The following is a 20,655-nucleotide window of genomic DNA, read 5'->3' as shown; positions in this document are numbered from 1 at the left end:
TAAGTTGGCGGTTCTGAGTAGGATGCTTGGGTAGAGGCTCTACAATAAGGTCCTGGGACCACGGTCCTGCGACCGGTCCAGACATAGGAATTGCGACATCAGGCTTACGTGGTCTGAAAGCTCTGGTTCCAAGTATACTGCAGACCTAAGTCTCGGATGGACGTACGTCCAAGGCTCTAAATCCAGCTAGGTTTTCAGTCTGCCGACTGGGGTCCTAGTCCTCAAATCCGCAGTCCTTCCACCGCGGCTCCTCGAAATCGGACATGCGCTGCCTGACTAGGGGCTTGGTGGGCCACCAACTCTCGGATTGTGGTTAGTTCCCCGCAGGTCCCAGACTATAGTCCCAGCCGGCTCACGAGCCCCGGCCTATAGGCCAGCTGGGCCTGGTGCCTGTCAACTGGCGGCCAGATCAGACGTTGACCAGATAATGACTAAAGGACGTTCCCATGGCAATATTGAGAATCCCATGGAAACGCGTCGAAGGCTCTTTGCCCTTTCCACGGTCAGGCTTCGAGGTTTTAAGTCCTCACTCGTAAAACCTTGGAGGTTGGGAGAGCTCCCACCTACGATAGCACAAACATTCAGGAAATGTGGTTTCATTCGATACCAGGCGATCTTATGACATGCCCGAGGGCCAGTAGATTCGTGATTTTAAACCCGCAGAGGTTGTAGGTTTGAACTACCGTAGCTCCAAGGTGACAGACGAGACGTTTCGGGGCTCCACGCCAGAAGCCCTGCTGCTTCATGAATAAGTGGGATGCTATTTACAGATCCACCGTGTTTCCAATTTTAGCCAGAGAACGCTTTTGGACAGTGGAAAATATCGTGTGTCCATTATTTCGGCCCGACATGGGTCCGATTATACCTGCCTAGAAATCAAGGCACCTAGATTGAAATAATTTCTGGCTAAAACCTGGGGCCACCCGGACTAATAGGAAACGCACGTGAGAAAGGCTCGTGGAGGCGATCTCCATCCCTCTCGTGCGTTGAACTAGTCTTCACCAGGCACTCACTGGGCAACATTTTCTGAGGACTCACTTTGAACAGTCCTTCACCATTTTAACCATAATATTCGTAATTGGGAGAACAGACATCGCTACCGTTTGATGATAGGGTAAACCAAGGCCGGAGAAACGGTTAGTCCTTTTTGCAGTTGGTAGTATGCAGATCTATGGTCATTTCGAATACTCAGAATCGATATGCGTTGAGCCGCGTCAAGCTGAGGATATTGATTACCAAAAGAACGGCACACCAACACAGCAGGAATTAATCAGTGGCAGGGAAAGAAAAATGTTAGTGTTACGGCGAAAAGTGGGCATTACTGAAGTGTTTACTCTGTTTTCACCGGTGGTTAGCAAGTCCCTCTCAAGCCCGGGTGAACTTTTTCAACAATAGTTTGCTAAGGCCCGCGTTTATGTTTTGTTTATGTGGATTCCAGGCGCTTTTTTTGAGCGTTAAGGACAGGTCATGAAGAAGTGACGGTCGCCAATTCACCGCTGTCTCTTTATGATGTGCCTAATGTGTAGACTAAAAATAGACACTACGGCGGCAGATCAATTCACTGAACTGGCAAAGTGTCAACTTTTCCCTTTTGCATCTTGCTGTTGCTTTACTGCAGTGCTTGATGCTTCCTGGGGGTCCATCTGGGGTCAAGATGATAGGCAAGTCTCAACAGTAAGGTTTAGTTTCGGGATCTCCACCATTGCTTATCATTACGCTGCGGCTTCAAATCTTATTGGATACCAGGGGTTACCACAGTAGCTAGCAGTGCCTCCCCCACCTTGCGGTGAGGGTGCGCCGCACCGTAAGACCAATTTTCACCGTAAAACCAATTTTCCAACCACCCAACCTTCATAAAACTATTCCCAGCCACCAGTATGTCGAAACACGCTGAAATTGACGAATCTCGTGTAATCGAGGCCTGCGAAGCTGCCAGTGCTGTTGAAAAACCGAATTTGTCGAAGATCGCGCGGGAATATGGCGTTTCGTATAATATATTGCTGGGACGCGTTCGTCAGGGAAAACAGGCTCGCACTACCAGAAAACCGAATAATAAAGCTCTTGATGAATACCAGGAGGAAGCTTTGAGGCAGTGGATACCGGAATTGAGAAATTGCCATATGCCTGTCACCCCTACACTGCTAGAGGATATGGCCAATCTCTCACTCAAGCGCGCAGGTGTTGATCGCGTTGTTGGCAAAACCTGGGTGTATCGCTTCATCAAACGACTCCCTAAGGGTATGCAGTTAGCGCCAGTGAAGCAGAAAATGAAGGAGATTAAGCGTATCCAAGCGGAGGATGCGTGGAAACTTACGTTCTGGTATGAGAAGCTCAAGAATGTGGTGAGGGCAGATATGCCAGCGCGTTTGATATACAACTTTGATGAATGCGGCTTTCAACCAGGAAAAGGCAAAGATCAGAAGGTTGTAGGAGGTTCTAATCCTCCTGATCTTTCAGAGTTAGAACACTCAGAAACTATCACTGCCCTTGAGTGTATCGCTGCAGATGGCTGGCATATGGATCCGTTATTCATATTCAAAAGCACCACCTTCCAAGAAACCTGGTTTTATGGAAGTGACGCTCTACCACCCAAAACAACACTAGTTGGTATATCTCCAAATGGCTGGATATCAGATGAATTGATTCTTCAATGATGGCCATTCTAGCCATTTTTCAGCTGAATTCCTACAAAAATGTCACGATTATAAGATAATCTGTGTCGCTTTTGAGCCTCATACAACACACCTTTGCCAGCCTCTTGATGGAAAGCCATTTTTAAGCTATAAACAGCATTTTCGTGTGGTTAATAATGAGATGGCGTACTACGCTGGCCAGCCAGCCGGGAAGGCTGACTTTCTACGGGTAATCACACCTGTACGTGAGAGAGCATTTAACACACGAATTATTCGAGAATCATTCAGGGAACGTGGTATATATCCAGTGGATGGTGTAGCTATTATTCAAAAGCTTCAACGCCAAAAGCCAGAGCTATCAGAGCTTACTACACCTAATCTCCGACCGTATGGAGAGCGAACACCACCCCCTACCCAATTGTCATCCTCAAGCATTGAAAACTCACATCGCAAACCGGTTATTCGACAAGCCTCGCAACAAGATCAGAGGCCATCTCCCCATGGTCATCCAAAATATGCCGAAATCGAGTATTCTCAACCAGTGTTCGCGCCTCGCACGAGATATAGTTAATGACTAACATTCTCAGGGAATAACTCCCACCTGGCTCTTGTCTACCTGTCTGCTCGTAGGTATATTCTAGCAGATCAAGGATGTGGGCCATACTTTGTCCGTTAAGAGAAAAGTTGCAAAGGTCACGATGAAGTGACTTCAAGCATTGTTCTCTTAATGGGTCAATAAGATACCGCGTCGCAAACACATATAACTTTGCATGAGCAAGAAGGTCGGGGTGGGGAGAAATTGTGGCCTCATCTCCAAAAAATCCTAGATGTCTAAACTGACTCCACCGGCGTTCATAGGGGCTTTCAACGTAGATTGATTTCGCAAATTCAATATCCGGCGGAGGTGAGGAATAGTAGCTCTTTTTCTTTTTTTGCGCTTTCTTGGAAGCTCGGCTTCCCCACGCATAAGATGTAGCCTCTGGTTCAGGCTCTGGCTCTGGTTCTTGTTGTGGATTGTTGTCTTTCAATTGATCTAAATTGGATATGAGCAATTATTTGTCCGGCACATTATTAACTAGCACTTACTCTCTGCATCAAAATGGCCATCGTCTTCTTTATCTTTGCGGTAAGGTGTAGTATAATTTCCTTTGTAACCAAACTCACAAAATGCAATGAATGTTTCCTCTTCCACGTCGTCTATAGTAGCAGTTCGGGATATCGCTTCTTTCATGCAACCATTGTTTATGAGAGCGTCCAGCGGGGCCGATAACTTATGAACAAGACCGGCGTGGATTGTCAGCTTCCGTCGATCATGTCCAATAAGAAAGTGAAATTCTGGAGATCGAATGAGTCTTTGGCAGTTAGTTAGCAAGTGAATGAATCAACGACCAATGATCGTACTCTTTGAAATTTTCCATTTCTGAATTTCTCCTATGCGCTCATCTGAACAACAGAATTCGGCAACCTTGGTTGAAGCTCGACATTGGCCTGCGCTAAATAGCACAATATATATCACGGTGAGGGGCATTTGTATGAATCCACCAGTAGATTCTTGCCATGTGGAAGCCGACATAAGACCCTGCAACGGCCAATCGAATGAGAGGTAGCAAAGTTGGGAAGCGAGAGTTGTCCTCTGGTGGAAAACAAGCGTGGCAAGACACATGCAGCATCCATCAAACGGGTGTTACTCCAATGTGGGGAAAGGAGTAGCGGTGAACCAATTATGTATGATGACACAGTGCGAAGGTAGGATCTAGACCGGCTCAGAATGCGGTGTGCCTCGTCTGGTCGAGCTGGGAGTCCATGTAGTGCGACTTGAGGCATCACAATAAGCTGCATGGAACCATACGTCAAATGCTCCAATTCTGAAGATCGGGTTGAGTGGACGACAGGGCGACTTTCAGGCCATCCAGTAAATGTTGAACTGGAGGCCCTATACCTTAATATAGACTCATCACGACCCTCTGCCCTGTTTGGTACCATACTGTGGTTTCTGTTATCGCGTAGAGTTCGGAAACAATATCAGCTTTCCAAGGATGGCTGTCTTGCTCTTTCAAAGACACAGCATTCTTATGAGTTCACACTGTCGAAGTAAATTGGGAGATGGTGTTTACCACAAGGCGGAGAAGGGAGTAAAAGAAGCTGACCAACCAGAAACAAAGTGACGAGAACCCTCCTGATGACGTACCTGGGTGGAGGCGATTATACTCTCTTGTCCGGGCCACGAAGACATTATGATACCCGCAATACAGACTGTTATGGCGCTTCTTAGCAAGATGATCAGCCTTAGATCGCTGACTTCGTGCAGAGTACATTTCGGAGCAGCCACTGTTGAGGCTCCAATTTTAAAGACCAACTACTCCCCGAACGTTTTCGGTTGACTGGACCTCTGGATAGCACCAGAATACAGTACCAGGACAACAGGAGTTGTCGAGTTGTCTTGTCTGGCCCGAGTGCTCAAAATAAAGCGGAGGTACCCACACCGTTGTCCTTTGCAAGCAGGAGATCTGGGGGGGGGGTATTAGGAAATGCACGGACCTTCGTTCTAGGTGGAGAAGGTGCTGTTATTTAGCCAATCCCATTCAATAAACCCGACTTTTCTCCAGAGACGGTGTTAAAACTACTCACCATTTTCTAAGCCCTGATATTTAAAAAATTTAAACACTTGAATTTTAAAAGAACTGGAAAAGGAATTTCCGAGGTGGGGTATATTCCTGGAATGTTCGATTCAAATACAAACTATTTAAACATCCACAACTACATCGCCATCTGGCAAGTTGTTTTATCGTACCACCCGCCCGCCGCAAAATCAGGTTGTACAGACGGAGGACCCTATATCCTTAAATGCATCTTTATTTGACATCTCTTCGACCGTCCTTGTTTCTAGATTAATGCTCGAAAGGCATGTCTTTAGGGCTGGATCTCTATAATGGTCAGCAAGAAAAACGGTGTTTTGGGCGCGTTCTGGTCACCTGACAATAAAGCTGCAGGGATGCCCCTTACTCAGCTGAATGACTGGCAACTTCCGTGAACACAACTCTCATGGATACAACCACGGCATCTTGTGTAACTTGCGATCATGACAACGACTCAGTTCCAGGGGAGAAATGATGGACCTCAGATTGGGACCAATGAAGGGCCGGTCAGGTTAGAGATCCATCAGGGTAGGTTTGATCGTGTATCACCGAGGCTAGATTCGAATTAACACATTTTCATCCACAATGACATACCGTTGAAGATATCGATCGGATGTGCCTCAAAAAACTTCGTTGCCCAGACTCCCTAGCCGTGAAAACCCGCTTAAAGTTGGCAAAGGACAAATTCCTCCGTCAATCATTCGAGTGGATTCTCCAGGACTCGCAATACCGCAGTTGGCGACATGGGAATGATGTCTGTCTTCTCTGGATCAAGGGCGGTGCTGGGAAAGGGAAAACAATGATGTCGATCGGGCTTACAGAAGTGCTCTCACAGAAACAAGATACATCCACTGTGGTGACATATTTCTTTTGCCAAAATGCCAATAGTTGTAATGATCGAGATCAGACTCTGTTTCCTTTTTGGGACTAGTGCGGCTCGCAGCCTATCAGCGAGCCCATCTCCCTCTTTGTTTCTTCTTCTTCTTTCCTCTCCAGACTTAGTATCGCGTGTCTCGAATGCACTTGTTTTCTGAACAAACTGGTCATCATTACAATAGTGAGCTGAATACCCTGGAGTCGGTCATCAAAGGCCTGATTCTAAGATTGATCAACCAGCGAGTTGAACTGAAAGAGTCTTTGCGGTGCCGATGGGACCCTAGGAACGACCGATTCAGTGAGGACGTTAGCTCATGGCGAGCGTTGTGGGACATCTTTTGGGAGATGTTGGACCGGTGTGACTGCTCAAGAGTATATGTCATCGTGGATGCCCTTGATGAGTGCCAAGATAGCGGTATGGCCGACTTCTTGAGACTCATTATCCGAAATGGTCTTGATCAACCCACCAAAATCAAATGGCTCCTGACAAGCCGGCCATTAGAAGCAGCCGAGCGCACATTACTAGCCGGACATGAGCAAATGCAAGTTAGTTTGGAGCTCAACTCCGAACATATCTCTCAATCTGTGCAAACCTATATCTCCTATAAAGTTGATGAGCTCAACCTTCGAAACAGATACGGAGAGGCACTTATGAGAAAATTGAAAACCGAACTTTTTGCGAAAGCCGAGGGCACCTTTCTATGGGTGAGCCTGGTTTGCAAGAGGCTTGAGGATATCTGCGCGGAAGAAGCCTTGGCCACTATTCAAGATTTACCGCCTGGGCTACACCTTTTTTACGATCGAATTTTAAATCAGCTGTGCGAAGGCCAGCCAGATGATGTCCATAATTATATGCGGCTACTGAAGGTAATGATGCTGGTATACCGACCTTTGAAAATGGAAGAAGCTCCCAGTGTGACCGGTCTATTCAGTGGAGATGATACAATCAAGTTCTTAGTTAATCACTGTGCATCTTTTGTCAGAATGCAGAGAAACAACATTGAATTCGTCCATCAATCCGCTCGAGATTATCTAGCGGGGGAGACCGGATTGGCCATACTTAACTCGCATGGTCACTATGAGCATTATAATATTGTCCTTGGCTGTTTATCTCACTTGAGCGAACAGCTAAAAGTCAATCTTATAGACCTACCGCGACCTGATTCGACCCACCAATTTGCAAAATCACTGAAAAGTGAGAGGCAAAATGTTCTACTGTCTTCCCTTAACTATGCAACAACATTTTGGGTACAACACCTCCAGGAAGTCCCACCAACGGTGATAGCGCAAAGCAGGGATTTTGAGGAAGGGCCAGTTGGGTTATTTCTACAGACTAAGCTTTTAGAATGGCTGGAATGCTTTAGCCTATTGGAAAGGCTCCCCAAAGCTGTTGATTCGATCAATTCCCTACGTGATATGGCCAAGGCAAGTATTTAATATTCCTTAGTTTCCACTTTCCTTACTGACAGTCTCTCCAAGGAGGATTCTGTGGCTTTGGCACTTATACAAGACGCTGCACGTTTTCTGCTACAACATTACGATAATATGGCTCGTTGGCCATTACAGATCTACAGCTCTGCTCTTATCTTCAGTCCTGAAACAAGTATTGTGAGGATAAGAAACCTGGAAAAAATTCCACAATATTTCAAAAGTTTTCCTAAGACTGAGAGCACCTGGACTTCTCTTATACAGACAGTAGAAGGCCACTCAAGCTGGGTCCAGACTGTGGCGTTTCCCCCAGATGGCAAGCAGATCGCATCAGGCTCTGCTGATAAGACCATCAAGCTTTGGGATATTGTAAAGTCTCACAAAGCCTCAAAGTTTTTTGGCCATCGTTTGGGTAGTCGTCTCAAACTCCGACCAGAAAGAGAAATCGAAATATCGGAGCCGGTGCTAAACCTCAAATTCTCTGCAGATAACCTATACCTTATTGCGGGTACTGCACAAATCAGACTTGAAGATACTGCGGCGGAAGATGAACATACGAATTCATTACAGGATTTCTTTGTGAAAGATCGTTGGATATGCTATGGACTGATGCCATTTCTTCGGCTATCATCGTATATGCATCCTGATTGCTACGATACGCAAGATGATCAAGTAGCTATTGGATCGGGACATGGTCAAGTCTTGCCGTTTAGATTCGATCGATCTACTCTACATTCAATGTTAGGGCCAGATGCGGTTTAAAGTTTTAGGCCTAGGAAATGAAGACATACATACATATCATTCAAGGCTGAGTCAGTTGTCACCTTCAGGAGCCAACTATTTTCAATCTGACGGAGTGGGATTGAGATAATTTTGATGTTGTTTTCACTGGACGATGCTTTGTAGACCAAAGAACGTTTTAAGGGAATCCTGTTAGACTGGCCGTTTCCAGGTGGAACTCAAGAATCGCGGCCTGAAGCAGAAGCCGACTACTGCATTAACTAGTCTGCCCTGCTCAAGCCAGCCCATTGATTTAAATATCTTCAATTTTCTTTTTCCTCCTATGTACAAATTTCATTTTTTCAAGTCCTGCACTCCTATTGCCCTTATTAATACATGAATACCCTAACAAAAATTGAACAATTAAATTACGCTAAGTGCGGTTATCAAATCCATCGGTACGTATTCATACATGGTCTAGTACATGTAATATAAATATTGGCTGCTGCGCTTGACTTGGATTAGCAGCTTTTGGCATCAGGGTTCAAGAAAGAATCGAAGAGTATAAGTGGTGACACCGATTTCCGGAAGTAATGTAGTTCAATAATAAATCTAAAATCTAAACGAGCGCCTTTATACGCCCTCAGAGAGCTGCCTGCGCCCTCTCCTCTATCGATGAAACATTCCTCATACTCCGAACCCATTTAACGATATCTCTTACAAACTAGCGGGCAATACCTACCACGATCCCCTTATCGATAAAAAACGATAGGATTTAGCCCTTATATATCAGTTGAAGATCTAGACCATTTGCTAGAGCAATATCGCGCGCTCCTCGAAATTGGGCTTTTAAATTGTCATCACCAACATTTACTTCATGCTAAGCGGTGTACTCTCGAACTCCCTCATCTTGAAGTCCAGGAATATTAAAGTTATCACTGGACAGGTCATTTTGTGACGGAAGTATTGCTGGGGTTGCGATTAAATTGAGCGTCTCTGGCTGAGGGGAAGGTTGTACCCCATTAAAGTTAAAAATTTATAGGATAACTTCCTAGAGTGTCAGTTATCTTGTTACTCTTAGATTGTTGACTCTCTAGTCTGTATTACTCTTTTATATATAAGTCTTCACGAATATTGTCTAGGATATAGTTATAGGATTGCACAGTTCCCCCTTTCTCTATAAAGGTAATTAGATATCTTAGTCTATAGTGTTTTTTCTCGTGAGGGTCTTGCTAGTAATATCGGTCTAGATAGTATAATAAGAAAGGATAATATATTAGATTATAAATACTTCGCTAGACAGACTCTTCTCTAGAAGTATTTTCTTTAGTATCTAGTTTAGTATCTCACTTATTGAGTATTCTTTTCGTAACAGATAACTATTCTCTTTTCTTAGCCCTACCTGAGGTAGTCCTGGTGAGGCGGTTACTCTTGATATATTTAAAGGTAATACTTAGCCTCAGTTTCTTGTCTCAATAAAACAGTTCTCTCTATCTAAGCAGCTGTTTTTCTATAGCAGACTAATCAATATTAAGATTCTTAAATTGCTTCGTTAGGTTGTGTTAGGAACAATTGTTTACCGACATAACGATCAAGGTATTATCTGATCTTACTCTCTCTATATAAGAGGTTTTCTCTTCTAGTAACTTCTCTAACTTATGTCTTAAGTTCACCGGCTAGTAGGGACTCGGAGTCAGGACTATGTTCTCTTCTGTGTCTTGTGAGATAACCTTCCTATTCAGCATAACCTTCCACTCTATTATATACTAGATATAGCTTACTAGAAGCTTATTACTTTATAGTTCCTCGTCCTACTTAGAGAGCTAGAGTAGTTTAGGTTTTCCCGTGTCGACTTAGTATAACTGTGTGAGACTAGACATTAACAAAACCCAAAATGGGTCGGAGATGCAAACCCAAAACCCAACCCAACCCAAAACCCAACCCAACCCAAAACCCAATGGGTTTTCGATGGGTTACCCATTTGAACTCATTTGAACCCATGACTGCATAAAGTAGATGTCTTGGCGTTCATAAAACAGGTTATGAAGCTTTGTAGAATGTTGTTATTTACAGTTGTATTAGGTTGTTTTTTATTTATGTAACTTATTACTCCCCGCCATATAACTTATATTTTATAGAAGTCAACTTCATATCAATATAATCATATTCATCGCTCATAATCATCACTAGATTCACATTTTGTATTCAGACTTACACCTCTGTCTGTCAAGATAGCTATATACGTAAAAAAGTTATGCAGTCATGTGAGATCAGTTTGTTTGCCATGTTTACACTAAAATGGGAACCCACTGGGTTCCCATATGGGTTTTGGGTTATAAGATTCGACCCAAAACCCACGATGGGTTGGGTTGGGTTGGGTTGGGTCATGGTTGGCATGGGTTCTGTTAATGTCTATGTGAGACTGTTCGGGACAGAATACCCGGGGAAGGACTAAGCCTGTACAGTCGATAGCGAAAACGGCTTCTACCCCACAGACTGCTTTTCTTTCCTCGGCCCCACTGCCAAGGCCTTAGTGCATATCATCTATTGATCGGGGTACATTAAGTTGAGGGCCAGAGTGCCATGCCCGTGTACGGTAATGTAGCTAATCTGTAAAGTTACACCTTCTGCTATAAATTTTAGGTAGTAAAGCTTGATCGTTGTGGTACTAGGTACGCGGTATTTTACGGTGGCCCTCAACTTAGAGTGGTCTGGCCATTACAAGGCCTGCGCTAGGGCCTTGGCAGTGGGGCCTGGGAGAAGAAAAGCAGTCTGTGGGGTAGAAGCCGTTTTCGCTATCGACTGTATCATAGTTCAGGTGTGTAACCAAAGTATTCTGGAGTGAGAGTATATTGTGAATCCTGGTCTGATACTTCTAACTTATAGGAAAATTAAAGATTATTACCATTATAATACGAGTCAACAGTTATCGTCATAGTTCTAATAGTCCTACTGATTCTAGTGTTAGCACGATTTCGGACACGCAGTCTAGTAGATATACGCCCCAATCAGAATACCAGGATAGTTACATATCGTATACGAAAGCATTTACTAAACTAATATTTTCTCTATAAATATCGTTTTTTCACTGGTCACTCCTGTGGATGCCGAGTAGTTGATTAAGGAGAGAAGTCGAATTCAGGCCAGAAAACCACTGATAAGGAGAAATGCCTTCTGTTTGCATTGTTTGTATGATAAACATTCTAGAAGCCCTTAAGACCATACCAGATTATTACGGATGCTATTTTTACACTGTTTTTTACAGCCGTATGGGAATACTGCCAAGAAAGGGATTCAAGGGTCGGTTAACCATGATAGGTATAGCGCAGTTTCAAAAGAGGCATTGAGAAAGAATCTCTGTGTGAAGGTGGTGAATCTGATTTCGATCCATGCTGTAACCGAAACCTCTTGGGCTCTGCTGAGGCCATTCCCTATTTACCTCCCGAAGCCCTGCTTCCTCACTAGCCTTGAAGGTGTCATTCCAAAATCAAAACGGGCTTCTGTCTGACTGACCATTAAGTGCCGGGTCGAAAAACGGGCAATCCTTATCTAGAGTTGGTACGTAATGATTGCGGCCACCTTTCTTCGTATGCGTTCTTATATGCTCCTTGAGGTTGTCATTGCGAGTGAAGCTGCGGTTACATTCAGGGACCCAGCAAGCAATAGATGCTCCCTCGTGTTTTTTGAGGTGGCGCGTCAGATGTCCACGACGCTTAAATCTCCATTTACAGCCTGGCTCACAACACTTGAACGGGCGTTTCCCGATCCTAAGAGCAGCATAATCAATTTTAATTGATTTCTCGAAAGTTCTTTTCCCAAGTGTGGTTTTGGCTGTCTCACTACTGGAAGAAACTTGATTGATAGTCTCATCGGTGCATTCCATCAGTAGTCCAGACGTCTCAGAGTAGTCCTTTTTATTGCAGGATTCAGTAGTAATATTCAAAAATCTTCCTGAATTTGACTTTTGTGGTGAGCTTTGTAATATGTCGGAGAATACGTTCGGCAATATGGGGTCAAAATCCTCCAACGGAATCATCTCAGGCTCACCCTGCTGAGTAGATCCTATGGAGCGCTCCATCTCGTCATCTTTGTAGCCCTTCCTTTGTTCCATTGACAGGAATCTATGGGAAGCAGATGAAGAGCTTTGCGTTGAATAATTCAGTGATAGATTGACCAATGGCATCGGGGAACTGCATGGCCTATCATGTTGACTAATGTGCCAAACGCTACCCGCATTTTCTGTCGGCAAGTCCACCACGCTCAATGTAGGTGTGATTGTATCATACAATGGAAGATCCGTGAGCAGTTCATAATTTCTCCACTGTTGATCGAGCGGGGAATAAGTGTCTGGAAGAAGCAATTCTGCTTGCGAAGTACCAGGAGAGTCTAACAGGCCATTATCAAACTCAATACTTAATGAAGATTGATCGGCAATAGGTCCAGAGTTGAGATGAGTGTCACTGTCAGCCGGACTCTCGAGGTTTCCATGGAGAGACTCCAATTTTCTAGATTCATTGCTGTTGAGCATTACAGCATGCTGCCTTCGAAGTCTATATTTGTAGTCTGGAAAAGCTGCTCCATGGTTTTGTTGATCAACTTTCGCGAGAGTTTTGTACTTCTGTTTGATATGACCTAATTCATTGTTCCAACTGGCCCCAGTAACTCGAGAAATGGAAATCTGAGAGATGGCTCCAGATTCAGTTGCAGCCAAGAGTACCCGCACACGCTCTGAGTATGCACGTTGATAAAGCATGAAACAGTTCATGGGACGTATGATCTTGCCTTTCCTTTCCGCTTGTCGACGACGTTCATTTGTTGAACGATGTACCCATCTATCCATATCCTTCAGCGGTATATTAGTCAAGTGAGCGGTCGCGTCGCTCAGCCGTTCACGATCCCAGTCATGCCGTTGTTCCATTTTGCAAGGCTCTATTGAAGTGGAGACACTCGCAAATACTCGAAATGGCTGATAGGGTTCCATAAGTTGATAAAATGAGTTATGAAAGAAGCCTGAGGCGTAAAGAGGACTTTGTTTTGGCCACTTGCTTGTAAAGTATGCCGAAGGCTTTGTCATTCACTCTGTCTCAGGCAGAAGACCCAGAACGTTTCAAGAGATTTATTTTTCACCACTCGCTCGTAATTCTGTACCCCTGACAATACTTCCCTGATTCATTGAGAGCCAAACTATCAGGAAAGTAAATAAATTTAAGGCGTGACGGTGTATCGAAACAACCAGAAATCTGGACGAAACCTGCAGTGGTTTCATGGCTGAGAGAGCATCGACTATTTATCTGCCTTTCCGTGGGCTCCGTTTCGATTCAGGGATATAATTGAGGCAAACACTTTGTTGCTAGCTATGTACCGTCAGCCCTCAGTTAAGAGCAATCGGCCGCTGCCCAAAAGCCACGTAATTATTGGCTCTCTATAAATCTATTGTTGAGGTAACTTTATTTCATTCGACAAGTAATGAGGATCAGAGGCGGTAATTGTTGGCTTTACATGCAATACCGCACAGCCGTGGCTTCGGTCCGTTGGAGGCAGGCCGTCGCGGAAGGATACTGTAGGCTAAAGGCCAGTGGTAGTTGGTTGGCGGAAGATACGGCCGCTTTACATAAGGGTGTGGTCCCTACGAGCTATTCAACCGCTAATGCTTTTGGTGACGACACATATCTTCGGTATAAATGAGCCTCTTCTGAGCCACAGGGTTGATTGATATAGATATAAGTATCATACTGACTAGACATAACAAAGTGACAAGAAAAGAATAGAAAGTTTTGCTGCTGTATTGCAGAATGAAAACACCCATTGATTTGCTACGTTGTATGAGATGATTGAATCGCAGAAAAGAATTTGTGTAATACGTTTTGACGTCTTCATGAGAACGGCGACCTCTCCAGTCAATCACATCATGGTCGACATTTGCCCTCATGGCGGGTTCGGCTGCTGCGGATGCTGAATGTTTTAATACAACCCGGTCGGGAGCATTCATATGGCCTGAGACCAGTATGAAAATTCATATGATCCTTTAGCTTCCATTCGTGTGCATAGCTCTTACTGCAAGTATCGCATCTGTAAACCTGCGGTTTAGGCTGACGACGAGCAGGTCCCGATTTAAAATAGCTTCCAAAGGGACGCGCAGGAGTAGTATTGAACGATTGTGGTTGAGGCTCGTTTTACGGGTATGTCGATTGTAGAGCGGAATAAGGGGCAGTGTGTGTAACTAGAGCGGCTCGCTGTACGTGCCAGCCGGCTGGCGGCTCCAAGGCCTGTATGGTTTGAAGAGCTGCAGCGCCGACATCAGGTACCCGCACTGGCGTTGGAACTGTGGCGTCAGAGTAGACAGAGCTCACTGAATCTAGAAGGTGACGTAGGGCTCCGGGACCGAGGTTTGAAGAGAGATTTAAGTCTTCGTTTAGGAAGCTCCTTGACTGATCCATTTCTAGGATTTTTTGTCTGGGGCTTTCGATTGCCTTAGACCCATCTGCAGTTCCTTTATATCCTTTGTTGTATGGTTGCACCGCCTTCAAGGAGATTAGTGCGGGGTCTGTGTTTGCTCTAGGCCCTTTGGCGAGATTAGCAATCGCATGATTACCAAGGGAGATGCACCAACCTGCTCTACGAATGCCGTCAGCACATTGGGATAAAGATGCGAAACCTGGCAGTGTATTCTCTAGAGATCCTCCGTGGTCTAGTGGTAAAGACCCAGTGGCCGGGTTAATGTCTTCCTCGGTTTGCCCTAGGGCTTTATGGAAGTCAGTTAAGTTGTCTTGTATCGAGGAAAGGGTTACACTCGGAACGCTGAGACGGGAGGCCTTGTAAAAGATGAACTAATATCGAGAGCACTGGGTAGAGCGTGGATTGCTTACCTTCATGAGCTTCTTTAATGCTGCTGGTATTTTCGACGGCTTCGGAATAGGCCTCTTCTAATAGCTCCGGTGGCTGGTGGATAAGCCCGGACACCTGATCTAAAGAAGTGTCTTCACCGCTGTTGATAGCTTCATAGGTAGTGTCGCTGACTGTCTCGCTGCGAGTAGCTTGAATGCGTACAGAGATTTCGCTTAGCTGGCTACATTCCTCCTGGAAGTCTGGCGGTCGCACTACTGACTCTGGAGTAGGCCAAGTTTTATGAAATGGGCTCGGGGACCTTATACCATCTCCGGTAGATGGGGGTGGATTATTTGCGGACTTCTCAGATATTAGAGATAGCGACACTGGGCCATTATAAGACGCCCGTATGATATTGACGGCCAGGGACAGCTAAGCGGCATCGGCGGGTGTAGCTATGGCCGAAGGTAACTGGCTATATGAAGGTGCGATGGCTGTAGTTCGCGCTTCGGAGGCGTTATGCTGTTCTAGGGACACTTTCTTTTTTTTATTGCATATATAGCCAAGGTCTTAGTCATAGAGTTTAGCTTGGATACCAGAAAATCTTCGCCCCTTGCCTTCAAACTGATACTGGTCCTTAATTTCTTCTTGAGATAGGTGCGAGTTTTTCTTAATCCATGTGCAGAGGTACTCTATCTCTTTAGGAGTCCAGGGGTGGCAGCCTTTTGCTATCGGGTGCGAATATTTAGTGACTGTTCCGGGTTTTTCTTACGGCTTGTTATATACCTTTCCTCTTTTTACGATTTCCCGCTGGGCTGGGGGTTCCTGGTTCATTAGGTAGGGGAGATGAGTCGACCCCGTTTGTCCCACGAGATTCAGCGTTCGAAGGGTCTAAATCTATGTGTCTACTCTGTAATAGCCCTAGCTTCTTAGATAATCCGCCTAGAATACTGTCTATTATTTCCGATACTGTAAACATTATAGACGTAAGCGACTGAGTACCAAGCGGGATGAGAAGAAACGAATATTGCGAAATAGTTTCTTTCTAGCGAACGATTTCATATTTTACCGAATTGACAGCTTTATGTTCCGAGGCAACGTCGCATGGATATAATCGAGGATTAATCAGCTGCTAGGGCAGTCCGGTAGCGATGAAATCGTGATCTTTCTTGGATAACTCGACTAGTACCTGGCTCGTATCGATTTGGACATGATAGCTGCTATCGCTCTGTAGCTTCGGGTTATATATGGAAGAGCGTATAACATCAGCCTAGTCGATAGACGAACTTTCGGACTGTTCAGAGTCTAATATTCGCGGTCTTTCTCTACTAAATAGTGGACCGAGTCTCTCGGACTTCTGATCACTCTTAAGGGGGATCCTTAAGACACCTGCAAAGTTTAAGTTAGCTTGCAAGATGAGTTGGTACGACCGTAGTAATTCAAGAATGTTAAGCAGCTTCATCTTTGACTGATCGAAGTGACGTACGCAGTAAAGCTCTAGCGAATCATCCGGGGGAGTGTCCTCTATAGCGATTTAGAGTGTTACTCGCCTCGTATGTTCCGAAAAGATAGACCACTCTCGCCGATGGATGTTTAGGGTTCGCTTAACCGAACCACGATATGGAGATGGCTAAAGGATCGAACTAGCCCTAGACTACTTGTTTGTGTAGTTATGCTGCTAGGGGAAATAGTGGCTTTGGCGGAATAATCAGTGTGAACGAAAGGAGGAATAAGGTGGCTGAAAATATTCATGCCGATGTTGGCGAGGTCTCGTAGGCGCTAATCGACCTATTACGCGTAGTTCGCAGTACGGTACATCCTCGCGATGTGTTAGGATTAACGGCCTTGGGTTGGAAGCTAGCCATTGATTGTGGCCCGAAGGTATCTCGTTGCCTATCACACTTTCTGTGTAGCGATTGGTCTTCTTCCGTGCTCCGAAGTCTAGCATTACTAATAGCGCGTGGAAACCGCCCCCGGTTGGCTAACTTCCGCGGAGAGTGGATAGTTAGGTTCCTGGAGGCCGGCTAATTATATAGTACCGCGAGATTAATCCGTTTCAGGGATTTTCGAGACCTGTATATAACCGAGAACGTTCGGTTATTTTCCTGGACATGCGAATCGGATTGTAAGCCGTCTTGAACGGACTAGCGTACTGTCGCCCTCTTGCTTTATTAAGGTTTTCGCTGGTACTTGTGCACTTTGCAGCGTACGTCTATATGTGCCTATGCCCCTTAGCCGACGATAACTTTCTTTAACCTCTCACAGTATAAAGCGAAGACTTACCTTTGTCCTGAATGCTAATTCTTGCGGCTTACTGCTCTAACGTGTCGCTGTACCTGTATCTTACTCCGCCGAGCCTTCTGAGGCTGAAACGCAAGGTAAAAGGCTCGGACTTTGCATGGTGGGACCCGGGCTCAAATGGGTCCATGTTACTCTCGGGCATCAGCTGTATATCCGTATTGGAGCTAGCTAGAGACGATCTAGATAATTAAAGGGGAAAGAGAGCAAAGTCCGTTCTAGGAAATCATTATTTAGGAGTAGGAGAAGTCTCGTGTCATTATCCCCTTTCGTGGTCCCTACCTACAGCTGGAGAAGAGTAGCGTTGCGAGGAGACAAAATCCCGTACTAGAAGTAACTAAAGATGACTAGAGGATGCGCTTGTCTTTAACGAACCGTGGAACCGCGTGTGGGCTAGCTAGGGCGGGAGGGCTGGCCCATAGGAACCTCGGGGGGCCGGTCGTGATCGACAGGCACGGTCTACCTCGCCCCGGGCCGGACGCTATACTTTATCTGTTATTAGTCTAGACCATTAGCCATTAATTATCGACCATCGACGGATTGGCCGATCCGTGGTTTTTGCATTTCATCGTCGCGAACATTTCCGAGTGGTATCGGCAGAATGTCGGGATCTCTAGCAAGGAAATATAGAAAATACGAGATACGGGCTGCTGCAGCCTAGGGAAGTGCGCTTAGATCGTAAGCGGACTACGGCAGTCTTCCTAATAACGACCGGGTGAATCAATTGTGAAATAGCCCGGGCTACAGGTATGATCGATATCTATATATACTTTAATGATGGCCTTCTGGTGCTACTAGAGCCTATCCGCTCCAACAGTAGCTAGTCTATCCGATCCTACGAACTAGATTGCTTAAACGCGGGGCTGTCGGCTAGACGTCCGGCTGTATATCATCTGAAAAGGCTGTGAGAGGGAGCTCGTGGAACCTATACCGGGAACTAGTATAAAGCCTATCTAATATTAGCGCTGTAGTATTAGTTAAGTAAATAGGATAGATTAGGCCTACTAGGATGCTGTCGTATGTTTGAGATATCGGTGGCCGAACGGTTAGACGAGATCCGCAGCTGACGAAACCTGTTAAGGGTGCGGATGATCTTAAGATCAGGGGCTCGTAGCATAATGACGGGCAGAGGAGCGAGGGTTTCCGAAGAGGCTCTCCTGCGTCGAGCCATTACCGCTTGCCGTCTTACCGTATCGCTCGTAACCGATAGTGCTAGGAGTTAATCTATAGAGTAACGTCTTCGTAGCTTATTTCGCTTTCCCCGTAAAGACTCGCCCGAGCGAAAGATTCGATATTTTAAATAGTATACTCGAGAGCGTGCCTTCTATGATAACTTGCGATACCGCCACAAAAAAGGCTCAAGGTTTCTTTCCTCTCGTCGACTCCAATTTGATGCGTTTTATCTCGGTATAGTTATTCTTCGGACGTTGAAGGTAGTAAGCCGAACAAATAAAAGAAAAAGACTAGGATAGCAGTAGGATAGCACGGTAGAGTAAGGTAAAATAGAAAGCTAGTAGGATAGAAGAGCTAGCCTTTTTAATATCACCGACCCATTACGTACCGCGTTGCTTATGGTTTATTCTCTGATGCCGCGAAGATTTAACGGATATTTGCGTTTTGTCCCAGTGCTACTTTACGAGAGAAAGTCTCGCTATACGTCTAATAGTGAAGCAGCAGTAGACATCTACGGGTCGGTAGACTAGCTTTCGTCTCGGCGGTGGTAGAGTGTTCTTAATTTACCGATCGAGGTCTAACTGTTAGTTATAAAAGTGCTTACGCGGGGAGGCAAGTTCTTTTAACGGTAGGGGCCTCGAACGCGCTTCTTTAATTCTCTGCGGGCTGGTCGGATCCACTATACTTCTCCTATCATGACCCTCCTACTAGCAATACTTAGGCCGCAGTTTAGTCTTCCTAAGCTCTATGATTTAGAAAGATTAAATAGCCGGATCATATAACCCGTTTATTATGTCGTTCTTAATTTAGAAATACCTAAAAAGCCATCTTCCTTCTGTCTTTCCTTTCCTTCGGAGTGCCGTAGACGGAGATAGAGCTAGAAGCAGCACCCCTGCTTCTTTAGCGCTTTCTAAGTAGATATAATACTTCCTCTAATGCAGGATCTGTAACTCTTTTAGAAAACGATTTCTGCGGCGCTAAGTGCTAATGTGGTTTTATATAATTACCCTAGCCGCTTAAGTCCGACGGTAGGAGCATAGTCATCTTATAAAGACTATAGGTCTGACGTTCTCGTACGGTCTCTCGTACTCTCGCTCTGTCGCCCTTTTTAGTACGTAGGAAATAATATCCTCTATATAGCTACGCCAGTATAGAAAGTGTTTTAGGTGATCTTCCTAAGATCGGTGGTTACTACGATCTGTTATATCAAGATCTAGCCCCGCCACAATTAGACCGAAAGAGTATCTTCGATATATCGGATTCCGATACCGGTTCGGTGGCAGAAGACTGCCAATCTCCTGTTATAGATGTTTAGTCTAATAATGAAGATGACTCGATCATGGACGATGGCGGTGATCTACAGGGGACCGGTAAAGATTAGGGAGAGACTGAAGTACCCAACGAAGCGGACTCGAAATACAATCCTAGGGAATCGGCTCCCGGCTATTTAAGCGATTTAGAGAAGGTCATCGATTATACAACAGAGTAGGTTTATACCATCCATCCTTCCCGGCTAATATCGCCACATATTTCCTAAGTCCCTGCTGACCGCTTACTAGGTTAGATATTAGAGTACAGTAAGCTAGCTAGGACCCTAATTTACCCGGATGACGAACCTATCACTCATATGTGAAACTAGATACATAGAGAAGTCATAGGAGCAGTAGCGTCCTTAGAATGCTAGCACGCAGTATAGCGTAAAAGCTACGTAAGAAGAAAATCGTCGTCTACGGATATCCCTTGAGAAGTTAGAGAAGCAAGTCGATACCCTTTAGAAAGAACGGGGAGGTAGCCCGGACGGATCGCGTAAGGTAGGGCGGCCCAAACGGAAAGCCTAATCGTAACCGATCTCATAATAATTAAATACTACCAAAAGTTGAATATTACCTATGACATTTGTCGTTTAAAGGAAAGTTTAAGCGTTATGCGTACCGGGGATAGTGCATAGTCCCCGTAGTGCGTAAGGGCTATAGAGCTAGAAAGAAATACTCAGCACGTAATCTGACTCGTATCTAGAAGATAGTTCGTTCGGATCCGCGGACGTAACCGACGGTCTTAGCAGGAAC

The 20,655-nt window shown here is 45.1% G+C and overlaps 3 protein-coding genes across 3 annotated transcripts; all 3 read left to right on the top strand.

The window, feature by feature from the left end:
• Positions 1-1,877: 1,877 nt before the first annotated feature.
• N7482_007977 (DNA-binding domain-containing protein) lies at positions 1,878-2,654 on the top strand (the record flags this gene model as incomplete). Its single annotated transcript, XM_056690101.1, has 1 exon — positions 1,878-2,654. One exon carries the CDS (start codon positions 1,878-1,880, stop codon positions 2,652-2,654), a length of 777 nt encoding a protein of 258 aa, XP_056542530.1.
• Positions 2,655-5,712: 3,058 nt separating this feature from the next.
• On the top strand, positions 5,713-6,200 carry N7482_007976 (uncharacterized protein; the record flags this gene model as incomplete). The annotated part of the gene is made up of 2 exons (XM_056690100.1): positions 5,713-5,797; positions 5,872-6,200. The coding sequence occupies 2 exons, from the start codon at positions 5,713-5,715 to the stop codon at positions 6,198-6,200; spliced, it is 414 nt and encodes a 137-aa protein (XP_056542529.1).
• An 86-nt stretch (positions 6,201-6,286) lies between these two features.
• Positions 6,287-8,335, top strand: N7482_007975 (uncharacterized protein; the record flags this gene model as incomplete). Its single annotated transcript, XM_056690099.1, is given in 2 exon segments — positions 6,287-7,574; positions 7,593-8,335. The coding sequence occupies 2 exon segments, from the start codon at positions 6,287-6,289 to the stop codon at positions 8,333-8,335; spliced, it is 2,031 nt and encodes a 676-aa protein (XP_056542528.1).
• Positions 8,336-20,655: the final 12,320 nt, after the last annotated feature.

The sequence above is a fragment of the Penicillium canariense genome (genome assembly GCF_028826845.1).
Source record: "Penicillium canariense strain IBT 26290 chromosome Unknown utg000004l_segment0_segment0, whole genome shotgun sequence".
NCBI classification, from domain to species: Eukaryota; Fungi; Ascomycota; class Eurotiomycetes; order Eurotiales; family Aspergillaceae; genus Penicillium; species Penicillium canariense.
The sequence above is the reverse complement of the archived record's forward strand: the minus strand, read 5'-3'. Positions and strand labels throughout refer to the sequence as shown.